This window comes from Oncorhynchus keta, chromosome 35, assembly GCF_023373465.1.
Source record: "Oncorhynchus keta strain PuntledgeMale-10-30-2019 chromosome 35, Oket_V2, whole genome shotgun sequence".
Classification (NCBI taxonomy): Eukaryota; Metazoa; Chordata; class Actinopteri; order Salmoniformes; family Salmonidae; genus Oncorhynchus; species Oncorhynchus keta.
The window spans coordinates 58,377,984-58,394,449 of NC_068455.1; the positions used below are offsets into that span (position 1 = coordinate 58,377,984).

At 41.6% G+C, this 16,466-nt stretch overlaps 1 protein-coding gene across 2 annotated transcripts in view; it reads left to right on the forward strand.

Moving 5' to 3' along the window:
• Nucleotides 1–16,466, forward strand: part of LOC118368710 (DENN domain-containing protein 4C-like) — an 81,024-nt gene that overhangs the window by 14,632 nt on the left and 49,926 nt on the right. For both annotated transcript variants that reach the window (XM_035753027.2, XM_035753028.2), the window contains exon 2: nt 15,600–15,910. In XM_035753027.2, coding sequence (XP_035608920.1) covers nt 15,612–15,910 — 299 coding nt within the window. In that variant the 5' untranslated portion in view covers nt 15,600–15,611. The remainder of the gene's footprint in view (nt 1–15,599; nt 15,911–16,466) is intronic.

A 16,466-nucleotide genomic window follows, 5' to 3' on the forward strand; every position in this document is an offset into this window, starting at 1 on the left:
TCTTTAATATTATTTAAACTGTGCTTGATAACGCTCTCGTTGTACGAGGATGTATTTTTATGACCCTACCTGCCCACGCCGGAGGCCTGCAGTTGTTTTAGAGTCCATGTTTTGTCTAAACACATTTATTGCTGAGTCATTTATGTTGATGTCAGATTGTAAAACGGTTAGTTCTGGCTACGCAATCTGATTGGCCGATGCCCCTTTCATGTTCCCTGTTGTCTACAGGGCCGCTATCCTCACAAGACAAGATGGCGAAACGTGAAAGGAGCACATGCCAGCGTCTGTTTACAATGTCCTCAAAGGCTTTTAATTGTAATCCCTTCTTCTCCCAAAGTACTGGCGCGCACAGTTTATGGCTGAGAATATTTTTTTTAAATTTGCTTTCTGAATGTTTAAGGTGTACTTTAAAAACGACCCTTACCCGCTTTTATTTACTGTTATTTACTGTCTTCATTGAACTATTTTGTAGGCCACAGAGTTCGCGTAGGCATACATTCTCCACGTGATGCCCTTTAAAGAACCACACCGGATCGATTTCCTGCGGGGACTCACCCCTTCCCAGATAGAATAACAACACGAGTGGCATGAGGGCTGCCTGGCATTGTTCGGGGCTGGGTTGCCATGGCAGCGCTTGTGTTTGTGTACATTGCATAGTCTGTCCACAAAGAGAATACGTTGTGCTTGTCTTCTATTTTACTAGTGTGTGTTTGTGTTCAGGGTAGCCTAAATATAGGAAACACACACATCCTCTACCCAGTGTGTGTGCGCATGTGGCCTACATATGTAGGATCTTAATTTGATCACCCTGTTGCAGGAGAACTTTCTCCGGGATGCTGGCCTTCTAGGCGGAGTTGTAAAGACTGGCCAATAAAAAGAAAAGGAAAGATTAAGATGGGCAAAAGAACACAGACACTGAACAGAGGAACTCTGCCTACAAGGCCAGCATCCCGGAGTCGCCTCTTCACTGTTGACGTTGAGACTGGTGTTTTGTGGGTACTATTTAATGAAGCTGCCTGTTGAGGACTTGTGAGGTGTCTGTTTCTCAAACTAGACACTCTAATGTACTTGTCCTCTTGCTCAGTTGTGCACCGGGGCCTCCCACTCCTCTTTCTATTCTGGTTAGTGCCAGTTTGCGCTGTTCTGTGAAGGGAGTAGTGCACAGCGTTGTACAAGATCTTCAGTTTCTTGGCAATTTCTCGCATGGAATAACCTTCATTTCTCATAACAAGAATAGACTGACGAGTTTCAGAAGAAAGGTCTTTATTTCTGGCTATTTTGAGCCTGTAATCGAACCCACACATGCTGATGCTCCAGATACTCAACCTAGTCTAAAGAAGGCCAGTTTTATTGCTTCTTTAATCAGAACAACAGTTTTCAGCTGTGCTAACATAATTGCAAAAGGGTTTTCTAATGATCAATTAGCCTTTTATAATGATAAATTTGGATTAGCTAACACAACGTGCCATTGGAACATAGGAGTGATGGTTGCTGATAGGTGTTCAGAGGTCCATTATGTAGATCTTCCATTAAAAATCAGCTGTTTCCAGCTACAATAGTCATTTACACTGTGTTTCTGTTAAAATGTTATGTTAATGGGTAAGAACAAGAACAAGGCAATTTCTAAGTGACCTCAAACTTTTGAACAGTACTATATATAATATATATTCTCTTATGTATTTAATTGGACAATTCTCACCGTCCGGAGGATTGTGATCTGGGCCTCTGCCATTAGGACAGCCATTAGTGAGGCTTGGCCTGGTGGATTAGGGGATTGGCAGGCAGCTGATATCACCTTGCTTTCACTGAGTTGTTCTCTCTCAAGCTTGACACCTTGACTTTTTCTCACGTCTCCCTACAACACACTGACCGTGTTGTGTGGGGTGCGTACATGCGCGTGTGTTTTGTTGGGGGTCCATTTCGAAGTATAGGTGCAGGTGTTCAACAGGTAATTCACTATGCTGCAGAATTTCAAGCGACGGGGTTGGTTGAGAGTGCTGTTGTCAGGGAAACGTCAATGGAGCCAAACACTTTGCCAGGACCGTGTGCTGAATACAAAGCCGCGATGATGCTGTTTCTGTTTCAATGAACTCAAGTCCCATCTTTAGCTCAGGGGGAACAGAGGAATCATCATCCAAACCAGGCAGTATTATGAAGGGGGACATTACCTCTCAGTTGAATTCCATTCAAGGTTGTGTTTGATATGAGATTCTGTGTGCATGAGTTTACATACTCATAATGTAGTTTATATAGGCCTATTTGTTGTGGTTGTAGGAGATTTAGTTGGATGTAAAAGGATGATGAAGTGTGATTTATTTTTCCTAATGGTGGGCTGATGGGACTAATGGGCTACTATTCCGAATATCGGGATATGTTTTGTCTGAGCCTTACCAAGTACAAGGCCTAACGGTACATAACACGATGGGGGCGACGAAATGACGGAAGCCTCAACTTTTCAATGGAGGGAAGGGAAGTGGGCGGGGTGACCGTTGGGCTTTTCGAGCATGTGGAAACGTGAACGGGGGAGACTAAATTGTGTAAAGCTGAACTTTATGCAAATACTCTGATGTCACGGTGCTATTGACAAATCGAAGCACGCTATAGCTTCCAGACCCTACTGGATTGGCTGTTGATATTTAGCAGTACCTTGATAGCACCCAAACGAGGGCGAGGCTAGGGTGGCGAGGCAAAATACAAGTGCTAGTTAACAGGGCCGGTAACAGCGTTGGCAGGATTGTGGGTTGGCAGGACTTGTACAGTGTTTGTTTGTAGATCTCTGTTTCTGTTTGCGTTTTGTCTTGTGGATCCTTTCATTACCAACCGCGTGTGTGTTTATTTATGTCAAAGATCAGGCATCTGTGCCCACAGTGCCAGGAAGCTGACATGGCCATAGCATGACCGTGAGTCATACCCACCACCACTCTGTGATAACAGTTTGCTCCTGACTCCTACTGGCACCATATCAGCTTGAGAATAATGGTCTCTGTTTGTTACAGAGTGTTCTACCGTTAAGTATCCAAAGAAGAAGAAAAAATGCTTCTTGTGTGGGACTTGGTCTTCAATAATCCAGTGAGATTGTAAATATATGTTTTGAGTAGATCATTGTATTCAACAGCTAGGCAATATGATTTGTTACAGTGGATTTTACTGGCCTACCTATCATGACATTGTGTCCATAGTCCATCAATATGTATGTTTTAATTGTCACATGGCACTTAGCAAGCTGCATTAAAAGACAATGCAGCTCAGCCTCGTTTAGCTATTGGTAATTCAATGCATGATTTAGATATGGTACCAAGATGCATAAATAACTCACTCCCAGTTGTGTGAAAAATACGTTATTGATGACATCAGCCACTTAAGTTGGGTGTTTTGTTTGGACTGCTGCAAATACCCATTAATTGAACAGTATGAACCTGAGCCTGCCAGATGACGCAATTCAAATGTCACTCTGGATCTTCGATTACCCGTGCAAGCATGTTGACTCTGAAGCCTTAACTCTTCATGACATCTGAAATATATGAGGTGGGAGTAGCTTTTTCAAACCTTGAGCTGTAAGTGTACAAAACATTAAGAAAACCTTCCTTATGAGTTGCCCTCAGAACAGCCTCAATTTGTCGGTGCATGGACTCTACAAGGTGTCGAAAGCGTTCCACAGGTATGCTGGCCCATGTTCAAAGGCACAAATATTTTGTCTTTCCCATTCGCACTGTGAATGGCACACAAACAATCAATGTCTCAATTGTCTGAAGGCCTAGAAATCCTTCTTTAACCGGTCTTCTCCTCTTCATCTACACTGATTTGAAGTAGATTTACCAAGTGCCGTCAATAAGGGATCATAGCTTTCACCTGGTCAGTCTATGTCATGGAAAGAGCAGGTGTTCATAATATTTTGTACACCACTGTTACAGACCACGGTTGTTTATTTTTAAAGGCCTGATGTACTACTTCAGAGTTCTGATGCGAAACGTCTGATTACTGCTTTGAGAGAGCCATACCCCTCTATGCATTGAAGACTAACAAGACAAGTTGTTTTCCAGTCACAAGTCTACTAACCACCGCCAGACAAACACATTCTCTGTGCCATAAGAGCGTTGATCTAGAACACATTTAATGGTGTGCTTTATTACACGGCAAAAAGTCTATTAAGAATGAAAGCTAGCTCTGACGGTTAACTGTGAGGTGTAACCATGGATACGATGATTTAAATCTCTGCAGAAAGTAGTACCAACAGTGGCTTGTCTCTTCTGTCTGCTTTAGTGCACTGCATAGCATACTAAGGACTCTGTTCAATCAAACTAACTCACTATCTGGATGGTGAAGGGGTCCGGACAAACACCATTATTTTTGTGGTATGAGAATATGCACGGCCAGATTCATTTGGATGAGAACTTTGTTTACTGTGCAAAGCAAAATAAACTTGACTGCATTTTGATTTGCGCACACACATTTTCAGAGGAAGAATTGCTGCCTGTGGTTTTGCCCTCCTCTGAGTAAAGTAAATAGCTCAGGGAAAGAGCATGTTATGTGGGATGTATCTCATCTCCTTTGATCCTGAAGCCCAGTCCCACTCACTCTCTCCAGAATCGTTCCATGTCATTTCAGCAAGCCATGACGCCACCCATCTTCGATTGTTCTGAAATGTTTTCTGCAGTTAGAAACCGATAAGATAAGCATTCCTGTAACATTATTTCATGACATATAATTTGAACTCAGAAAAAATGTAGCTAATTGATTTCAGATAATATTCATTAAATATAGCACCTATTGTCTGATTTGGACAACATCTTCCCACCAGTGAGTAGTAATACATGATTAATTCCCCCAAAAATGCAGAATGCCACCCATGGACCCCCCCACACCCCATGCCAGTCCCACCCCAACAACCAGTATCTGTTCTCCATGTCTGACAAGTAGTATGACACTGAGGTTTGGAGTATTGCTTCTTAATACTATAATGTATTCCTAGTGATTTTGGTAATGGTTATGTTCCCCTGTTCAGAGAATTTAGACATTTGAAGTCTCTTGCCCTAATTCCCAAAATAGAGTGGGAAAGTACCAGGTTTTACCCAGTAGATAGTGCTATTCCTGCTACCCACCCTTGTATCCAGTTTGCTGGTTTCGTGTTTATTAAATTGATCACAATATTTTCGTTGAAAGTGGGTAGAAAACCATTAGCTCTAGCTCATGGTGATGACAAATTGTGTGGCCATCCTCACAAGTCAAGCCAGTCCTCCATGAAAGCAATTTAGTTTGTCCTTATCTAGAAACCTAATGATTCAACCCAACTCTCCCTTAAAAGTCTAACAAATGGCAGCTCTCTGAGAGGGCTTATTCCTATGGTGCAATGCTCATGAATACTTTTCCTACAAGCCCACAACTTGGAGAAATGGGCTGGAGACGAAACTGAGGCGAAAACCCTAATAAAATAAAACAATTATAAACCATTGCGTGGTAGTCTTATGTTTTCCAATACAATTATTAGAAAAATCTCTATGATAAGTGACATTTACCATTAAACCCAATACCAGTGCCATTGTGATGTTGGGACTTTCACCATTGTAGACCATTAGAGACCATAATGGTTTGCTTTTGTTCACCAGGAGTGATCTAACTAATACACCACACACTCAAATGGGCCGTTTCCTGGACAAAGATTAATCCTAGACTAAAAAGCATTTTCAACTGAGTTTTTCCATTGAGTTTGGCTGTTCTGTCTAGGCTTAATCTGTTTCCCGGGAAACAGCCCCTCAATCCATTCTCAACCAATAGAGACTCATGATGCTGAAAAGCCCTTGGCTAAATAAATAAATGATCTCACTCAAATACATTTTAATAGAAAGTTAGCAAAAATAGATAAGATCTTGATACCATGGAAAGGAAAATACCTGTCTATTTGTGGAAAATTCACCCTGATTAACTCTTTATTCATCACAGTTTACCAAGCGACCGTTTTTTAAAATTAAATGAGCAAAAAATACATTTATTTGGAATGGCAAACCAGACTAAATGAAAAGGTCCTATTTATATAATGAATATGAATTAGGAGGACAGAGATTAAATATTAAAGCATTAGAAGTTAAATATTAAAGCATCAGACTTCTCACTAAAGGCATCAGTCATACAAAAGTTATAGTTAAATCCGAAATGGTTCTCTAGTAAATTAGTAAGAATGTCTCACCCCGTGAACAAAAATGGCCTTTTTCCTTTTATTCAGATAACAACCTCTCACTTTCGGTTATTTGAAAATGAAATCGGCTCCAAAATATCGTTATTTTTTTAACAAGCCATAGAAAGTTGGTTGCAATTTCAGTTTAATTCACCTGAGAAGACAGAGCACATAATACAGCAAATATTATGGTTAAACTCAAATATACTAATTGATTAAAAAAACTTGATTTCCTGATAAAATGTCAAAAATAAAAAATAAATGTAAATAGACAATCTTTGTAAATTATATCATAAACAGGACTGGTGGAGTTATGTCACACATGCAGCGAACAGAGACTGTCTGCTCTACCCAAAATTTCAACCAACTAATTGCAGCATTACCACAAATATGGAAGAAGCAAAATGGACGGGGGGAAAAGTAAGGAACTTGTCTGTCGGCCCTGCATTAAAGACCAAAATAGGTTCAAGAAAATGTATATATACCAGTTTCATTTAAGGACCAAAGAATTGACAGCTGCGCCATGTAAATTGTAAAAGAGATTTTCAATGTACCAATTCCATGGCACAACGGCGCCGGATTCAAAACTTCACATTTTTCTATTTAAATGATTCTACAAAATTCTTGCAACCAATAGAATGTTATATACAGTTGAAGTCGGAAGTTTACATACACCTTAGCCAAATACATCTAAACTCCATTTTTCACAATTCCTGACATGTAATCCTAGTAAAAATGCCCTGTCTTAGGTCAGCTAGGATCACCACCTTATTTTAAGAATGTGAAATGTCAGAATAATAGTATAGAGAATGATTTAGTTCAGCTTTTATTTCTTTCATCACATTCCCAGTGAGTCAGACGTTTACATACACTCAATTAGTATTTGGTAGCATTGCCTTTAAATTGTTTAACTTGGGTCAAACGTTTCAAGTAGCCTTCCACAAGCCTCCCACAATAAGTTGGTTGAATTTTGGCCCATTCCTCCTGACAGAGCTGGTGTAAAGGAGTCAGGCTTGTAGGCCTCCTTGCTCGCACCCACTTTTTCAGTTCTGCCGACAAAGTTTCTATAGGATTGAGGTCAGGGCTTTGTGATGGCCACTTCAATACCTTGACTTTGTTGTCCTTAAGCCATTTTGCCACAACTTTGGAAGTATGCTTGGGGTCATTGTTCATTTCAAAGACCCATTTGCGACCAAGCTTTAACTTCCTGACTGATGTCTTGAGATGTTGCTTCAATATATCCACATATTTTTCAATCCTCACGATGTCATCTGTGTTTTGAAGTGCACCAGTCCCTCCTGCAGCAAAGCAACCCCACAACATGGTGTTGCCACCCCTGTGCTTCACGGTTGGGATGGTGTTCTTTGGCTTGCAAACCTCCACCGTTTCCCTCCAAATAATGGTAATTATGACCAAACAGTTATTTTTGTTTCATCAGACCAGATTACATTTCTCCAAAAAGTATGATCTTTGTCCCCATGTGCAGTTGCAAACCGTAGTCTGGCTTTTTTTACGGCGGTTTTGGAGCAGTGGCTTCTTCCTTGTTGAGCGGCCTTTCAGGTTATGTCGATATAGGACTCGTTTTACTGTGGATATAGATACTTTTGTACCTGTTTCCTCCAGCATCTTCACAAGTTCCTTTGCTGTTGTTCTGGGATTGATTTGCCCTTTTTGCACCAAAGTACTTTCATCTCTAGGAGACAGAACACATCTCCTTCCTGAGCGGTATGACGGCTACGTGGTCCCATGGTGTTTATACTTGCGTACTATATTTTGTACAGATGAACGTGATACCTTCAGGAGTTTGGGAATTGGTCCCAAGGATGGAACAGACTTGTGGAGGTCTACTATTTTTTTCTGAGGTCTTGGCTGATTTCTTTTGATTTTCCCATGATGTCAAGCAAAGAGGCATTGAGTTTGAAGGTAGGCCTTGAAATACATCCACAGGTACACCTCCAATTGACTCAAATGATATCAATTAGCCTATCAGAAGATTCTAACGCCATGACATCATTTTCTGGAATTTTCCAAGCTGTTTTAACATCTTATGGATCCCCTCACGTGCCAATCCATTTAGCGGGATTGATTTGACAACATCCAGTGAAATGGCAGCGCGCCAAATTCAAACTACAGGAATATCAATATTCAACATTCACAAAAATGTATGTGTATTGCATCAAAATAAAGCTTAACTTCTTGTTAATCCAGCCGCTGTGTCAGATTTCAAAAAGGCTTTACGGTGAAAGCAGAACATGCGATTATCTGAGGACAGCGCCCTGCATACAAACACATGAAAATCAGACTTCAACCAGACAGCGTGACTAAAAGTCAGAAATAGCGATATAATTAATGCCTTTGAAAATCTTATTCTGTTGGCACTCCAAAATGTCCCAGAAACATCACAAATGGTCCTTTTGTTCGATAATGTCCTTTATGTCCAAAAAAACGTCAATTTATTTGGTGTGTTTGATTCAGAAATACACCGGGTTCAACTCGCCCAACATGCCTTCAAAGTATCTAATTCGTTACCTGGAAACTTGGTCCAAACATTTCAAACAACGTTCCTAATCCAACCTCAGGTACCCTAAAACGTAAATAATCTATACAATTTAAGGTGGAATAAACTGTTTCTGATACCAGATAAAAACAACGTGAAGTGCGTTCCATTTCACGCGAACCAAACAGTGGAGTCCAACTGGAGTGACACTTACAAAGAACAGCTGTACTTCTTAATTTCTCAAAAGAAAAACATCAACCAATTTCTAAAGACTGGTGACATCTAGTGGATGACATAGGAACTGCATCCAGGTTCCTCATAAATAGGGCTTTCTATTGAAAACCATTGGGAAACACCATGACCTCAATTTTTTTCCCCTTGGGGAATTGTGCTCGGGGCTTCGCCTGCCAAATCAGTTCTGTTATACTCAGACATTATTCTAACAGTTTTAGAAACGTCAGTGTTTTTTATCCAAATCTACTAATTTTATGCATATCCTAGTTTCTGGGCCTGAGTAGCAGGCAGTTTACTTTGGGCACACTTTTCATCCGGACGTGAAAATACTGCCCCCAAACCCAAAGAAGTTTTAAAGGCATAGTCAACTTAGTGTATGTTAACTTCTGACCCACTGGAATTGTGATTAAGTGAAATAATATGTCTGTAAACAATTGTTGGAAACATTTCTTGTGTCATGTACAAAGTAGATGTCCTAACCGACTTGCCAAAACTATAGTTTGTTAACAATACATTTGTGGAGTGGTTGAAAAACAAGTTCTAATGACTCCAACCTAAGTGTATGTGAACTTCTGACTTCAACTGTATATGGGGAATACAATTTTCCCAGCTCTGTCGAGTTTGCTGTGAGGAGGCGGAGTCATTAGATCATTTATTTTGGTACTGTCCAGATGTAGCTCATTTTTGGTCACAAGTCCAAGAATGGCTGAAGAATTGCAACATTTACTTAGAGCTAATGCTGCAGATACATTCGCACTACTGGGTGATATGAAAAGTCATAGTCAATTGATAAATAATATGATTATTTTAGCAAAAATGTTTCTTTAATTTACAATCTGTAGAAACTCTGAGAATAGAAAGGTTCAGTACTTTTGTGAAGCATCACAGGAGACAGTTGAAAAATATATGGCAAATAGAAAGCCTAAGTGTTATTGTTATTTAGTTTACTCCAATTGGGGGAGGGGTGGTATTGTTTGCTGGGAATAATAAAGGAAATTATATTCTAAAAAGATGTGTGTGAGACACACAGAGTTGTACGAGATCTTCAGTTTCTTGGCAATTAATCGCATGGAATAGCCTTCATGTCTCATAACAAGAATAGACTGACGAGTTTCAGAAGAAAGGACTTTATTTCTGGCCATTTTGAGCCTGTAATCGAATCCATAAATGCTGATGCCCCAGATACTCAACTAGTCTAAAGAAGGCCAGTTTTATTGCTTCTTTAAGCAGAACAACACTTTTCATCTGTGCTAACATAATTGCAATAGGGTTTTCTAATGATCAATTAGCCTTTTAAAATTATAAACTTGGATTAGCTAACACAACATGCCATTGAAACACAGGAGTGATGGTTGCTGATAATGGGCCTCTGAACACCTATGTAGATATTCCATTAAAAACCAGCCGTTTCTAGCTACAATAGTCATTTACAACATTAACAGTGTCTACACTGTATTTCTGATTAATTTGATGTCATTTTAATGGGCAAAAATTTCTAGGTGACCCCAAACTATTGAACAGTAGTGTATATTTATCCCCAAAATATATGGGGAATTGGAAACGATGCAGGCAATTGATGGAAGCGACAATAAATAAATAATCCCCCATATTTTTTAAAATATATATTTGTTAAAGAAATAAGTCTTAGATTAGTCCATGCTGATTGGGAGGTTCCCCAGAATCTCAACCAATCCTAATGCAACCAACCCTACCTAATCATGACCATAATGGTGAATTTGTTCTGGATATGTAGTTATTGGCATTCTCTGACTGGATAAAACATATAGTAGAAACAGTGCCATTTCATGGGCAAAACATGGCTGTATACCAAAACATACTGTATGGTGATTGTTGGGGTGGTGTTGGCGTGGGGGGTCCGTGTGTGGCTTTTGACCGTTGTTTTGTGTTCCTCGTGTCTTAATCATTGTAAGGAAGAAATTGGGTCCAAATCGGACGTTGGGAACTCTCTATTGAATATTATGGGAATCCTATAATGGAAAATTGCTAATCTGGGTGCAATTAATTATCTTAATTTCTCAGTAATCAAATTATATATATTTAAAATGTTGCAGGAATGGTAATCTTACCTGTCCCTTAATGCAAAAACTATTTTGGAAATCCTCCTTGTGCTTTTTGAGGTGGAATGACCCTCCATGAAGCTAGCCGAAGAGCCAATGTGCTCACCCCCCCTCCCCTTTGACCACTCCAGGGAACTTTAGCATTTCCATTTACTTCTTTTACCCTGGAGCAACCAAACCACATCAGAGGGGGCGCCACCCCTCCCTCATTAAAGGCGTTTTTTATTGCCTGCCTTGTTTGTGGAAACCCTGAGTCATTCTTCCTTGATCGTTCACCTAACATGAAACTGTGTTGTCTCGCTCTGGACCATTCTGCAATCCTTTTGAGGGGTGGAATCCAACAGGGGTGCACCACTCAGGCTCTTGAGTAGTACTGGGAAATAACAGAGTAAATTAAATTAACTTGTGCTCATCTAAGGACTATGATGATGCATCATGGGTGAATACAACTTTATTTTTAAAAGTGATTGGCGTTTTTACCGGAACTTGAAAAAGTGACATAAATATTCTAGTTTAATGTTAACTTTGACTTGTTACATTTTTATGATTTATGGACAAACTACAGCAACATATTTTGTTTTATTCAAACACATTTGGTTTCTCTTAAGTACAATTGTAGAGAATGACTCGAGTTTAGTCCGGACACAGTTCGGTAAAAAGAATTAACAGTGAAAAAGTACACCATTCTGGCAAATATATATATGTATATTTTTAAATGAGACACTTTGCCAAAAACTAGACATCTTAGTCTTCAGAGTGATAGTTTATTTTTGCAATTGCAGCATGGTTTTGTAACCACATTTAGCTACAGACATGTTTAAAGCTGGTTTAATGAGAATCACCTAACCCTAATTCTAACCCTAAACCTCAACTTCACCCCTATGCCTTTTTCTTGTGGGGACCGGCAAAATGTCCGCACCTGTCAGAATTTTCCTTGTCCCCACAAGGATAGTAAAACCCAATAAACACCGACTTCATGGCATGCCAACTACCACGGCTGTTTGAGTTTATACATACCCTTTCACTTACTGTGGACCTTATGTGATTCATTATTGCTCCTGTCCAAATATGTATAGTTGTGAATGCACAAGTGCAAAACTCAGTACATTTTTTCCCCGTCCTTTCCTTGTACAGACAGGACACAATACCCATGTAGCCGAGTGCATGACATTTACTTGGAACGAACAGGGCACAGTTTGGGTCACCTTTCTGACATGGTGAGAGAGTAGTATGTCTCTTTATGGAACCAACTGCAGGGGTACAAATGTACTGTAGTCTGTAACCTAGGTGACAGCCCTGTTGTGAGGTCCCAGTCTTTGGTCGACATAGGGCTGGCACAATTATTGTATAATCGTGTAACTGACAATTATGGACAATAACAGTGAACTTTTAAAAAAATGATCGCCATCTTTTATACATTTATTTTAGGTGAGAGAGGGATTCAACTCGATATTCAAGTAGATTATAGTTGACCGAATAGGAGTTTGGTGGTTAGAGTTGGTAATAATTTTACGAGCAGAGCAGCGTGGTCAGGAGACAAAGCTTAAGTTCCAAAAGTTCCAAGCGGTTAAAATCATAAAATCAACTGTTTTTTAGACAGGGGTGTCCAGCAAGGCTGTGTTGTATTTATTAGGGGCACTACATTGCCAAAATGATGTTGTCGAACATCTCATTCCAAAATCATGTGCATTAACATGGAGTTGGTTCCCCCCCCCCCCCGCTGCTAAAACAGCCTCCACTCTGCTGGAAAGGCTTTCCACTAGATGTTGGAACATTGTTGCGGGGACTTGCTTCCATTCAGCCACAAAAGCATTACTGAGGTCGGACACTGATGTTGGGCGATTAGGCTGGGCTCGCAGTCGGTGTTCCAATTCATCTCAAAGGTGTTCGATGGGGTTGAGGTCAGGGCTCTGTGCAAGCCTTCTTCCACACCAACCTTGACAAATCATTTCTGTACGGACCTCGCTTTGTGCACGGGGGCATTGTCATGGTGAAACAGGAAAGGGCCTTCCCCAAGCTGTTGTCACAAAGTTGGAAGCACAGAATCATTTAGAATGTCATTGTTTTCTGTAGTGTTAAGATTTCAGATACACAGCCAGGAGACAACAAGAATAATTTGCGGTCTTCTGGCTGTGTATCCGTTTTGTTGCGCAATGAACAAAAATATTAACGCAAGTGTTGGTCCCACGTTTCATGAGATGAAAAGAAAAATCGCCAACATTTTCTATAGCTTATTTCTTTCTATAAAAAAATGGCACATTCGTTTACATATCAATCAGTGAGCTTTTCTCCTTTGCCAAGATAATCCATCCACCTGACAGGTGTAGCATATCACAAAGCTGAAAAACGGCATGATCATTACACAGGTGCACCCTGTGCGTAACCATTACAAGGGCCACTTTAAAATGTGCGGTTTTGTCACAACACAATGCCACAAACGTCTCATGCCTTGAGGGAGCGTGCAATTGGCATGCTGGCTGTTGGAATGATTGGCTGGGCCTGGCTCCCCAGTGGGTGGGCCTATGCCCTCCCAGGCCCACCCATGGCTGCACCCCTTCCCAGTCATGTGTAATCCATATAATGAATGTATTTCCATTGACAGATTTTCCAACATGAACTGTAACTTAGTAAAACCTTTGAAATTGTTGCATGTTGCTTTAATTTTTTTGTTCAGTTTTCAATGCAAACTAGAGTCCGACGTTCAAATTGGATCCAGATTATGAAGGCATTTTTTTTGTAGGGCCTACATTCAGGTTTGACACTCGATACTCTAAATGTGATGGGTTTGGTGTGTTTCTGCGTCGAGTATGGTGATATTTCAGTACTTCCGTGTGTGCTTGTTCACGCCATTAGTTTTTTTCCTGTATTGTACTCGATAGCATCTCCTCATCAACCTACACGTGAAACACTAGATAACTTCTGACCATACAAGTGTCAAGGACGAGGTCACAGTGCCGTGCTAAAAGTCTCTGAGACCGAGACTATTAAACACTGTTATGAAGTGGGCTACATTAAATCCAGAGCCTGCCGGGTGCTCCTCCCTCAGTTCAGAGGGGCCACGTTTCTTCTCCTGCCCCTGCCCCATGCTGCAGCTGACTCACGACTGGAAAATGTCACTTCCTGCATGCTTTTCCACCTCTCTTTGAAGAGAATAGGATGTTTGCTTTCTTAGATTTTCTTTCTTCCTTAGACAGCCGTTAGCTTCATTTTGCCGTATCCTCCTCCCAAAGCCCAGTGTTTTTCTTGGATGCCTGAATAACCTCTTTTTGCACCGTAAAGTAGTTATTCTAACTGTATAAATGAAAATAGTCCGTCTTTAGAAGTCCACCACTCTTCCACAAGCAAGGTAACCTGGGACTTCTGCTGCCATGTTATTTGAGACTACCGTTGACAGTATTTATGCCTGTGGTTATTGTGCACAGTAAATGGCTTGTTCAGGGAAGATGTTGAGGGATTTGAGTAATTTACAGACTATAACAAGTTATAGTTATAATATCTACCAGCAGAAGAAACAAGCTGTGATAGTTTCCAACCCCTCTCACTGAGAGCAGAGGGTTCGTGCTCCATTAGCTGTTAGACTAATTGCATCTAATTACTACCCCTATGCCATAGTGCTTGTTGTGGCTAATTGATGGATCATTCTACTTCTTCTACAGCAGGAAATCGAAGCATCTGATTAATCCTCGCCGAGCTTTAGCACATGGTCGTCTTGAATCTCGGGAAGCAAGCGTTTTTATATCCCAAGTGAATAGAATAACAGGACCCCATGCTCTCGTTTTCCAGAGAACGCTTTGTAAGACTCGTGTCATCTTGATTTATGCTTTCAGTGGTGTTTAGCTGCATTCCGCTCGGCTCTGCCGCTCGGCTCTGCCGCTCTCCTCTGCCGCTCTCCTCTGCCGCTCTCCTCTGCCGCTCTCCTCTGCCGCTCTCCTCTGCCGCTCTCCTCTGCCGCTCTCCTCTGCCGCTCTCCTCTGCCGCTCTCCTCTGCCGCTCCTCTGCCGCTCTCCTCTGCCGCTCTCCTCTGCCGCTCTCCTCTGCCGCTCTCCTCTGCCGCTCTCCTCTGCCGCTCGGCTCTGCCGCTCGGCTCTGCCGCTCGGCTCTGCCGCTCGGCTCTGCCGCTCGGCTCTGCCGCTCTCCTCTGCCGCTCGGCTCTGCCGCTCTCCTCTGCCGCTCTCCTCTGCCGCTCCCTAGTCACCGACGCTCCGAACTCTCCATGTCCCTTAGTATGGGACTGGGAAGTGATATACAGTGACAGGAGTGTTTGTGAATAAGTTGCGTAGTTTCACAAGACCCCTGTCATTCTTTAGGTATATTAAGTACTTTATGGTGGGATGCTGTTTAGACACGTATACAGTCATTAGGGATTCCACATACACTGTTAGAATGTAAAGGACTGTCCCATGGTGCCTGTGTGATATAAGGAGCAGGTCGTTCCCATGTGACTTGCTCTGTACCATTTATAGACTAAGACCTAGGCTACATTGCTCTTACAGAAGGCCTGGATAAGGCCCCAAATTCCATAGACTTATCCCTACTTTGATAACAAACAAAAAACATGTTCCCATTCTCTGACCTCTAACCTCACTTTTGACTCTGCCCCACCCGCTTCTTCTCTCCCCAGGCACGACCAGCCATGATTGAGGACAAGGGCCACCGTGTGACCGACTACTTTGTGGTGGCCGGGCTGACGGACAAGTCCACGCCCCTGGAGCAGGACCTGTCGGAGACCAAGTCCAGCGGGCCTAAGGCGCCCATTACTGACCTGGCTGTCATCAACAAGTCGGCGGGAGAGACTGTTCCCGAGGGCTTCACCTGCATGGAGAGCACCTACAGTGGGCAGCAGGCCAACCTCAACCACGGCAGCCTTAAGAGCCACGAGCTGTTCCTCTGCTACAAGAGGGACCGCGACAAGCCCCCACTCATCGACATTGGGTGAGTCCGTCTGTGTGCGCTCTACTGTGAAACCAAATGAAAAAATTGAAAAAAAAGGGTGTTTCACAATGGCATCATTAGGGTGAACTCTGAAACAGGTGCACCATAGCCTCAGAATCCCTTCCTCGTCCCAATGAGACCAATTACCAGAATAGTCATCTCTAATAGAGCTGCAAAGTACATCTACCTTAATCCCTTTCTTTGAAAACGACACCGATAGGAGAGAGAATTGTAATGAAAATTGCTTCTGGTCTATTATTGAGCTATTGTGGAAAAACCCTCTAATGTAGGCCAACTGCTTGCTTATTATTTGCAGTGCTTTTGGGTTATTTGCTAGATTTGTGAAATAAATCACATTTAATTTTAAAGCACTTAACTTTCTATCGGGGAAATAACAGCACCCAGTGGTGTTGCGTTTTGAAAGAGTGATGCCAACCACTGTCCTCAAATGAGTGTTTAGCCTTGATCCGGGGGGTTTGTTGGCGCCTGTCATTCTACGCTGTTAGATTTGCTAGCCACAGATCTCCATTCTTCTTAACCAAAACAACAAGCTGGA